The sequence below is a fragment of the Lithobates pipiens genome, unplaced genomic scaffold (assembly GCF_037356315.1).
Source record: "Lithobates pipiens isolate NorthernLeopardFrog02 unplaced genomic scaffold, aLitPip1_a1.2 Scaffold_8, whole genome shotgun sequence".
NCBI classification, from domain to species: Eukaryota; Metazoa; Chordata; class Amphibia; order Anura; family Ranidae; genus Lithobates; species Lithobates pipiens.
In genome coordinates this window covers 103098001-103108772 of record NW_027507903.1, presented here as the reverse complement: position 1 = coordinate 103108772, position 10772 = coordinate 103098001, and the positions used below count along the sequence as shown (strand labels likewise).

General features: G+C 40.4%; 1 protein-coding gene across 1 annotated transcript; it reads right to left on the bottom strand.

The window, feature by feature from the left end:
- Positions 1-4058: 4058 nt before the first annotated feature.
- On the bottom strand, positions 4059-8539 carry LOC143961078 (olfactory receptor 5AP2-like). Its single transcript, XM_077470227.1, has 2 exons — positions 8399-8539; positions 4059-5552 (listed from the first exon to the last, which is right to left on the bottom strand). Exon 2 carries the CDS (start codon positions 5550-5552, stop codon positions 4569-4571), a length of 984 nt encoding a protein of 327 aa, XP_077326353.1. The 5' UTR covers positions 8399-8539; the 3' UTR covers positions 4059-4568.
- Between the last annotated feature and the right edge of the window lie 2233 nt (positions 8540-10772).

Below are 10772 nucleotides of genomic sequence, written 5' to 3'. Positions count from 1 at the left end.
ATAATCCAGCAACCTACCTATAGTCTGCAGCAGGCTTAAATAGACCAGCAGGCGCCAACTACCGTGACGTGCGTGCGCCCATTCCATTTTCGGATGATGTATTGAACAGTGCTCCGTGAGATGTTTTTGATGTTTTTTTTTATAATTCAACCCTGCTTTAAACTTCTCCACAACTTTATCCCTGACCTGTCTGGTGTGTTCATTGGCCTTCATTATGCTGTTTGGTTACTAAGGTTCTCTAACAAACCTCCGAGGGCTTCACAGAACAGCTGTATTTTTACTTAGATTAAATTACACACAGATGGACTCTATTTAGTAATTTGGTGACTTCTAAAGGCAATTGGTTCCACTAGATTTTAGTTAGAATATAAATGCACACCACCATTTTCAGATATTTATTTGTAAAACATTTGGAAATCCTTTTATCATTTTCCTTCCACTTCACAATTATGTGCCATTTTGTATTGGTCTATCATATAAAATTCCAATAAAATACATTTACGTGTTTTTGGCTGTAACGTGACAAAATGTGGAAAATTTCAAGGGGTGTGAATACTTTTTCAAGACACTGTAGAAAGAGACAAGGCAGGTTTTATTTTGCAATAAAGGGTAGAGTGTATTATGTGGGAGACAATAGCCCAAAATATTTTATAGTGGATGGGCAGCATGTAAGCAGCTTAGTTACGTCTCATTTTAAGAGGGAGGCAAATTGTACCTTGAAATAGAAAATAGGGTGTATTATCTCAGAGATAATGGCCAAGAACATTTAAAGTGGCATTAAGGCCAAATCAAACAATTATTCAGAGTGGGGGCACAACAGGTGTGTAACTGGCCAGCTCACCAAGTGAAAACATAAGAAAAAAAGTAAAAAAATAAATAAAACAAACACACCCACCACATCAAATGATTGCTAAGCTGCAATTTATTACATTATTGCAGGGATATGCAATTAGCGGACCTCCAGCTGTTGCAAAACTACAAGTCCCATCATGCTCTGCCTCTGGGTGTCATTCTTGTGGCTGTCAGAGTCTTGCTATGCCTCTGCAACAGCTGGAGGTCCGCTAATTGCATATACCTGCATTATTGATTTCGGGTACTGCATTAACCACTTCGCACCCGCGATATAGCCAAAAGACGGCTGCAGCGCGGACGCTATCTGCCGGGAGGCTGTCCCTGGACGTCCTCCCTTTAACTTCCCCTCTGTGCGCCGCCGCGGGAGCGCATCGGGGAAGTTCTGTGCTGGCCGTGCCGAAAATGGCGATCTGAATACTTTGAAGTGTAAAGGAGGGATCGGGGGTCTTTTAGACTTTAGACTAAAAAATAAAAATTAGAAGAACCCTGGGCATGTTTGTTTCATGGGATAGGAAGCTCAATAAAACAATATAACGAATCTGTTATTCCTCATCTGATCAATGCAGCTAAGAGTTGGATACCAAGACAGTGGCAAGAAACAGAAAGCCCCACAATAAAGGATTGGTTCGGAAAGGGTAGGGGAGACATATAACATGGAATATCTAAGATATTGTGGAGAGGAGGGAATCGAGGAAATTATAAATAGATGGAAAGCTTGGAAGTCGTTTAAGAAGACGATAAGATATGTGGAGGTTGTAGGAGGATAAGAGGATAAATCGAGAGAAAAATTAGATAAGGGATAGAAGGGGAGGTGAGGGAAGAGGATGGAGTGGGCTGTATGGGGAGGGTAGTAAAATGTATTCATTAAATGTAAGTATAACTATAATGGAATCTATGGCGTTTGCATTTGTATATGATGTAATTAACTTCTTCAGATTTGTGCTATAGCAGAATGACAGCTACAGCACGGACCTGCTTTGCCAGGAGGACGTCAGGGCACGAGCGCCACTCTCTGTGACCAGCGAGTCTACGAGACTCACTGGATCACAGATCAGAGTAAGGGGTCGATCAGCCAATGACAGCTGATCATGTGATGTAAACAGAGCCGGTAATCTGCTTTTTTTTCTCCTCGTGCTGACAGCGTGAGGAGGAAAAAAAGTCGATCACCGACACCATGAGAGGGACATCAGTCCCAATCACGGAGAGCTGCCGCCAGCTCTTCAGTGCCCACCTGTGTCACCTAGCAGTAGACAACAGTGCCGCCTACCAGTGTCCACCAGCGCCACCCACCAGCGCCCACAGTACCACCCATCAGTTCCCACAATGTCACCTATCAGTGCCCACAATTAGTGCCTCATCAACAGTGCTGCACATCAGTGCCACCTTTCAGTGCCCATCAGTGTCATCTACCAGTACCCATCAGTGCTGCCCATCAGTGCCACATATCAGTGCACATCAGTACCATCTATCAGTGGTACCTATCAGTGCCCATCAGTGTTATCTTATCAGTGGCCATCAGTGCCACCTTATCTGTGCCCATCAGTATCGCCTTATCTGTCTCCATCAATGCCGCCTTATCTGTGCTTGTCAGTGCCGCCTTAAAGTGGTTGTAAACCCATTACAACCACTTTGACCTACAGGTAAGCCTAGATTAAGGCTTACCTGTAGGTGCAAGAAATATCTCCCAAACCTAAAAGGTTTAGGAGATATTTACAGGAATAGCACATCTGGCGCAGTGAGCGTGCCATTTCTAACGGCAATCATGCCGTTAGTGGCGGCACCAGTGTGCATGCGCGGGAGTGACATCGTGGCTCCGGCCTAGTCACAGTGCCGGAGCCGTGATACCCGGAAGTCACTCCAGGATAGATGGCGGCATCGGAGGAGGCAAATGAGGGCCAATGCCGGGGCTTCGATCTCAGGTAAGTAATTCATAATGAGCTAGTATGGCTTTACTTCCTCTTTAACTGTGCCTATCAGTGCACATCAGTGCAGCCTATCAGTGCCCACCAGTTCCGCCTCATCAGCGCATATCAATGAAGGAGAAGAATTACCTGTTTGCTAAATTTTATAACAAACTATGAAACGTGATTTTTTTTTTCAGAATTTTCCATATTTTTTTGTTTGTTTAGCAAAAAATTTAAATCTCAGCTGTGATTAAATAACACCAAAAAAAAGCTCTATTTGTGTGAAAAAAATGATAAAAAGTTAATTTGGGTACAGTTTTGTATGACCGCGCAATTTTCATTCAAAGTGCATCAGCGCTGAAAGCGGAAAATTAATCGGGGGGGGGGGGGGTTTAAGTGCCCAGTAAGTAGTTAAAATAAACAATAAAAAATAAAATAAAAATTGCATTAATCCCATTCCTTATGTTCTTATGGATTTTATGAGTTTCACTATTTGATTCATGCACATTGTGTGAAATTTGCAGCAACTCTTGGTGCTCTCTACCCAGTAGGGTTTATTTTCTAATTTTCTAGTTGTGTCCATTATATCAATTTATATTTGCCCACTTTAGGGATAAAGTGTATTGGGATTATATTTAACACTGTTTTCCTTTGAGGGAGTACCCCATTTTATTATATATTTTTTTTATTATTATCACTTGTGTGGACACATGGCAGTGTTGGCAGCTTCCACTGACTCTTTTTACTTCCATTCTTTTCTATCATTAGTGAATCGCTACTGGTTAGCATACAAGTGGTTTGATTCTTTTCATGCTATTGTGACACAGGGTGCTGCTGTTGTGTTTGTTTCATTACTTTGCTTTATATTTTTTATGGCTTCTTTTAGTATTTAAATACATTAGATACTGTTACTTTAAAAATATTTGTTAGAATTGTATTCACTTTCAGTTTTTTTCTGTAAATTTTTATATTTTTTGCAAAAACACACACAGTTCTTTCACATGCAAACTCTATTCACTCTGTTGGGCATACCAGAAAATGTAATAGCAGCTGTAGCAGATCAGCCAAGCAGATCAGGAAAGGGCTCCTTGCCCAAACACAGTTGGGAAACGGAATAATCTCTCTTTACATAAGGTGTTACTTCAGGGACATGGATTTAAAGAATCATATAACGGATATAAATGGCTCCTGATCTGTAGAATGTGGGTTAATTGGTCCACAATAGTTGAAAAGAGATTCCCTAAACTTTTAAAACCCATTGTACCCTTAAACACATAAAAAAAAAAAAAAGATTTCCCATTAACTTCATCATGTTCCATCGAAATAGAGCTATTTTGCTGAAATGGTACATAGCAAAAACAAAAGTTAAAAAAATGAGCTAGAATCTATGGCAGGGTGTCAGAGTCAAAGGGTGATTATGCTCGTCAGACTTCTCCTATAACTGAAATACCATAAGATTTATATGCCAAGATTGTCAAATTAATAACTTTCTTATTGTGCAGACATGAAACGCTCCCACTGCAAAATAACTGTGCATATCTTAAAATTGGTCACTTACAACTCCCTAGCTTATTTTCACTTCCTTTCTATGAATGCTATATGTTCCTTGCATTTGTTCATCATGGTTGTCAGTAACTATTCTCCCTTGTTGACATGTTAGTTCATCTACTAAGCTCTTCTCAAAGAGATATTTCTTTTTGATTCATCACAAGGCCTTGTGGAATAAACTTTCTATTCCTTATGCTGTACTTGGAAGCAAATTATTTCAAAAAGTAATGTTTTAAGAAAACATTAGGCTGTAGAATGGCTTGTTCATCTCTGATTTTGGACAGAAAAAAGATGAAACGTAACTCTTTGAGTAACAAACCGGTGACATGTCCTTCTGACCTCTGTGTTTCTTAAACTGTAGATGAGTGGATTCAGCATTGGTATAACCATTGTATAGAAGATGGAAGCCACTACGTCTTGACGCATGTTTACATCACCACTCGGGTGAAGGTAATTGAATAACACAGTGCCATAAAATAAAGTAACACAAACCAGGTGGGAGGCACATGTAGAGAAGGCCTTTCTTTTACCTTGAGATGATGGTATTTTTATGACTGTGGTTGCAATCCAAAAATAAGATGTTACAATAATGAAAAGTGAACCTCCACCAATGATAGCAGCAGATACGGAGATAATGATCTCATTTATTGTTGTTTTAGAACATGACAATCTTAGCAGTGGAAGAGCATCACAGATAAAATGGTCAATAATGTTCGAGCCACAGAAGTATAAACTAAATGTGAATCCAGTTTGGATAGCAGCTTGAACTGTAGCAAATATATAGGAAGTGGCAAAAAGTATGTTGCACATTCTTATTGTCATAATTGTTCCATAATACAAAGGATTGCAGATTGCTACATATCGGTCATATGCCATCACCCCAAAGAGAAGACACTCAGTAGACCCAAATGACGAAAACATGAAGAGTTGAACCGCACAGCCAGACCCTGATATATATCTGTTTTGTGTGATAAGATTGACCATGGTGGTAGGTACCACAGCAGAAGCATAACAGATGTCAGTGAATGCTAAATGGCTCAGGAAAATGTACATAGGTGTATGGAAGCTGGAGGTGAAATGAATGATTAAAATGATACCAACATTTCCCATCAGTGTCACCAAATACATGATAAGAAACACATTAAAAAGCGCCAGCTGAAGGTGTGGATCATTAGTGAGACCCAAAAGGAGAAAAGCCGTCGACTTTGAGTAGTTCCCAGTGCCTTTCAATACTGAAGACTGAATCATCTGTTATATAAATAAAAGAAAAATTCCTATTAGGTTATTTATTGAGCTACATCTCTTTAACTAACCGCTATTTTGCACAGCTGATTATGGAAAATTCTGACTACATGGCCATTTGTTATTTTTCTTCTATAGTCAAGTTGACAGCAAAAAATAATGCTTTTGGTCACAGATCATGATTCATTCATGAGCTACCGCAATGATTTGTGCAGTTATTGGTGGCCTTTTAAGTTACAGATCTTGTTCACGCTTTATGTGCAGCCAAGACTATTTATAAGCTAACCTGCCACAAGGCAAAATACAGCTGTGAGGAGCCTTGAAGCTGCTATCCTTTGACACCCAGGCTACCATTTCCAGATCAGTGATGTCACCTACTGTGATTCTGCATATGGTATGTTTTACTTATCCTCTGCACTTTCATAGTATGGCAGTTGTCATTTGACTCTTCTCACGCAGTTATCCTATATAAAAATCCACCATGACTATTGCCTATTCAAAACAATGGATAAGTAATGGATACAGATACACTTAAAAACAAAAAGAAGAAGAGGGTGTATAAAATATGCAAAATTCACATGTTCAGCCCACTCAGTGATTAAGTGATGTCTTGCACATAGACAAAAGAAAAACCCTGTATCAGGAAAAGAAAACCCAATACGGAGTAAGTAGCAGCTACTTAAACGTGGCTTCAAACTAGTTCAAAATGACAGTTAAATAAATTGTATCAAAAAGAAGTACAAAATTACAAAAATGCTGCTAGTACTCAAAAATCGCTCCCAGTGCATTGATCGCTACAGTGTAACACACATAGGGTGCATAACAAACAAAACAAAACATTGTGCAAAACATTGTGCAATTATACACAATCACAAACATATGGATGTCAAATGATACATGCACAGCAGTTCACCGACACAGACAAATAGTCTGTCCAAGTACAATAACCTGATATAATCAAGGATAATAGACAGGAATTGCTGTGCGTTTACCCATTGCTCATTGCCCATTGCTCAAGCAATTTTACTTATTCAGTGTAATCCTGTGGTTAGTAGCACTTTTAATAATTCTAGCCTCAGCTAATAGCTACCTCCTATAAGCCAACATGGCAAACATACCTAACTTTGCCAAACCATGGAGTACCGATCAATTATCAAGTGAACTTCTAATGAATGATCAAAGTAAGCAAAGCAAAGACCTCTGATAGATTAATGCATATAGTTCAAGCATGAAAAGGTAATCAAACAGGCCAATAGCATTGCAAGCAAATGGATTATTGTGAAGTGGTCTCAGTCTCAAATGGTAGTATCTATTGTGAAAGACCCATCTTTGCTTCACAGCTCTATCCAGCATGACTGTAGGTCTCCTCTCAGCTTTGTAAGAACTTGTAAATGGACAGGGTGTGCGGGAATTCACCGTCATCAACATACTACGTCATGTATCCTTCATGCGTGCCGACCATACCTGACAAGTTAGATCACATAGTGCCACTACAGCTTGGGCTCTTGTTGAAGGGCGTTGCCAAGGTGACATTACCTGACGTACTGATGGTGTCAATGTGTTTCGCTAATGGATCTGGCGTAGCCTCATCGGGAAAATGGCGGCCCTCATACTGCCCCCTTATAAATGATTGACCATGTTGAGGTCACCGCCACTGCTGATTTCTTAAAGTGACACTGTCTAAATTATTCCTCCTGAAAGATACAGTGTCCTTACTCCCAGCTAAAAGCTTAATTTGATCAAGTGACCAATAAATTAAGGTGATTGGCTATACATAAATTTGAAGTAACAATATAATCTTTGTGATAAGGAGGTTACATTCAGCCAAAGAATTACTACCGTGCTATAGGCAACTATGGGATCTATGGTCCAAGAATAGTTATTATCGTTTAGATACTTCTGGAGTTTATGACTAGGCTGTCTTGGTAAAGCATATAGGAGGTAGCTATTAGCTGATGCTAGGTTTAGTACAATTGCTACTGACCAGGGTAGTACAGTGGTGGGGCAGATGTGCAGGGTAGTACAGTGGTGGGGCAGATGTGCAGGGGGTTACAGTGATGGGGTAGATGGGCAGATGTATTGGGGTGTACAGTGGTGGGACAGATGAGCAGGGGGGTACAGAGATTGGAGGTGAGAAGGTGCAGGAACTGGGGCTTATCTGAAGTGTGGAGTTGTAGGAATTGTGGCTGATCTGAAGTGTGGAGTTTTTAGGAATTGTGGCTGATCTGAAGTGTGGAGTTGCAGGAATTGTAGCTGATCTGAAGTGTGAAGTTGCAGGAATTGTGGCTGATCTGAAGTGTGGAGTTGTAGGAATTGTGGCTGATCTGAATTGTGGAGTTGCAGGAATTGTGGCTGATCTGAAGCATGGAGTTGCAGGAATTGTGGTTGATTTGAAGTGTGGAGTTGCAGGAATTGGGGCTGATCTGAAGTGTGGAGTTGCAGGAATTGGGGATGATGTGAAATGTGAGAGTGCAGGATGTTAATTTGTCACTATTACTTAAGTAGTTTACAGCATTTACTTTATAAAAAATCCTTTTCGTGATTGAGAGTGTGAAGTTGAATTTTTTTTTGTAACAAGATCGGCATGCTCAATTTCTTTGAAAAAAAAAATGTCGGCACACTGTGCTCAAACGGTAGCCTACCCCTGACTTAGATCCTAAGACAACGCAAAATAATGTTACAAATTACCTCCAATGACATGGCAGTGGCAATGCAAAGCATTGCATATTATGACAGTTACATTATTTATACATTTTAAATCCCCCTGTGTTTACCTCACCTGATAATACACAGTCTTATGCAATTAACGCTATTAGCAAGAAGTGACTAATGATCAGAAGTGTTCTACTTACCACAATGTGTTGAATATAGCAGCACCTATTTTTTTTCTCTATGAGTAGAATAACGTACCACTTTATGTATACATCACCATATAAAGTATACCACTGGTTGTTTATTATCAGCCAAATGTACAGTATATCTGAGAACCAATAACTTCTACACTGCCCAAAACTTCAGATTAACTTTAGTTATATAGCGGTTCTCTAGCATGATAAAACTCCCCTGCTGTCAACTCCTCTGTTCCCCCTTGGTTTGGGGTGGTAGCAGGTGGTGTCCATGAGTGTCTGTAATAAACAAAACAATATAACAAACAGCCACACTGATAATGTCACTTCAAGAAAAATTATTCTATTCAAGGTCTGTCTGCTAAATTCTATGATTAGGCCCAATTAGGGAAAAACATAGGCTAGGACTGGGGACTGCTAGCAAACAGACCTGGAATAAAGATCTTTTTTCTTGGTGTGTCATTATCAGCATGCAGCTGTTTGTTATATTGATTGCAGTGTTCCACAGTGGCTTTGTGGTCAGGAACTTCTGCCTTGATTTGAGTCCTGGAAAGGACACTGTCTGCGTAGAGCTTGCATGTTCTCTTGTTCACTTGTGTGGGTTTTTCTGTGTACTTTTGTTAGCAGGTGCAGTTAGCTAGTCTGCCACTAGGTGGTTCTACCCAAAAATAGTGTGGTAATTGGGTGTTTGGTCCCTTTAGGAGGAAACGTTCCTGTAGTGATGTAGTGGGTGGAGTTAGTGCCAATATAAATGCCAGTATGGTAAGAGCCGTGTGAGTTGGGGCATGGGAGCCAAACACCCCAGAGCTATTCAGATGTAGTCATCTACTTCAAAGGGCCCTTCATGGTGCTGAAATTCCGAAAGAGATAGTTGAACATCCAGAAAGACCAGCTTTAGTGGTCCTGACTCCTTTACAGTCTGACGTGGACTCTGAGCCAGATGCAAAGGGACGTTTAGGGCAAGCTAAGTGTCCTCTGAATTGAGTACCAGTAAGCCTGAGTATGAATGTGGGAGCTTGTCTGGCTGGGTACAGCTATAGAAGAATAGTAGACTTGTTGACAGAAGCTGAATGTTGTGGACATAGCATACGTTGAGAAGTGGTCATAACACTCTGGTGCTCCAAAAGAGAGAGGAGGCAAAAATTTAAGATGGCTTACAAAATGATGTGCTGGTGTTCTGCATCCCCAGTAAAGGGGCCAAATATTGGGTAAAGCTCTGAACAATTCTGTGAAAGGGCCACAGGGTAGATGTATGCCTTCCTTATGTATAAAGGAAAGGAAACCCAGCTGGAGCCCCCTGACTGCCCAACCTATATGGGGAGCAGTGGAAATGTTGTGTGGGACCTTGTAACATCATTATTCAGTAAGGGGTATCACTTCTACCCTGACAACTATTACATCAGCCTGCCTCTTTTCCACCATCTTTATTCTAAGTAAACTTTAGCATGTGGCACAGTGAGAGCAAATAGGAAGGGCTTGCCACAAAGGATGGTGAATACAAAGAGGAGAGTCATTGAATTTGCATAGCAAAGAGATTTTGGCCCTGTAATGGAGAGATAAGTGAGCTGTAAATATGCTTCCTTTATACACAACAACAACTCAGTGGAAATTCACGAAAGACATGGTCCAGTAAAGAAAACCGAGTGTACGAAGGTATAATCAATTCATGGGGGTGTTGAATTTAATGATCAAATGGTACAGCCATATCTAATAACCAGAAGATCCTGTCTTTATATAAAAAGGTTTCCATTTACCTCTTCCATTTGGCAATTTATAATTCCTATGTCATCTATTGTAAGTCCACTGAACGACCTGGATCCTTTCTCAAATATCAAGAAGATTTTCTCACTGCCCTTGTGTACAGGAAGGTCCTCAAAAAGAAAACATCCACTCTGATGCAGTGAGAGTACTGCACAAACAAAATTTCCCATATATAATCCCTCCCACTGAAACAGGACAAAAACCACAAAAAAAGTTGGGTTTGCACCAGAGGTGGATTAAGATGTGACACCTGTTACTATTGTCCCCAATGTCCCTCCCAACCAGGCCTATGCAAAGGAAACTGCTTCCATCATTACTATGCTTCACTACCATATTAGTGGAGTATGGTGAACGTATTTCTGATGATCTGCCATTTCCCCGTATTTAATGTTCTCTGTGCTGACCATTTCCCTGTTGACCCTGGCCTGTTTAATTGACCACATTTCTGACATTCACCTGAACTCACCTTGGCCTGTTAATTAACCATTTTCTTGGCCTACCGCCTGGACTTATCTTTTTTCCTGCCGTAGTAGTAGTGGGATTAAAAACAACACAGGGGTCTCATATGTGAGGGGCTCCAGAGTAGTGTCTACGAGTGGAAAAAACTTTGGTTTTCTCC

Excerpts from the sequence above, each read along its gene's own strand:
- LOC143961078 (XM_077470227.1), bottom strand. The coding sequence starts at position 5,552 with ATGATTCAGTCTTCAGTATTGAAAGGCACTGGGAACTACTCAAAGTCG.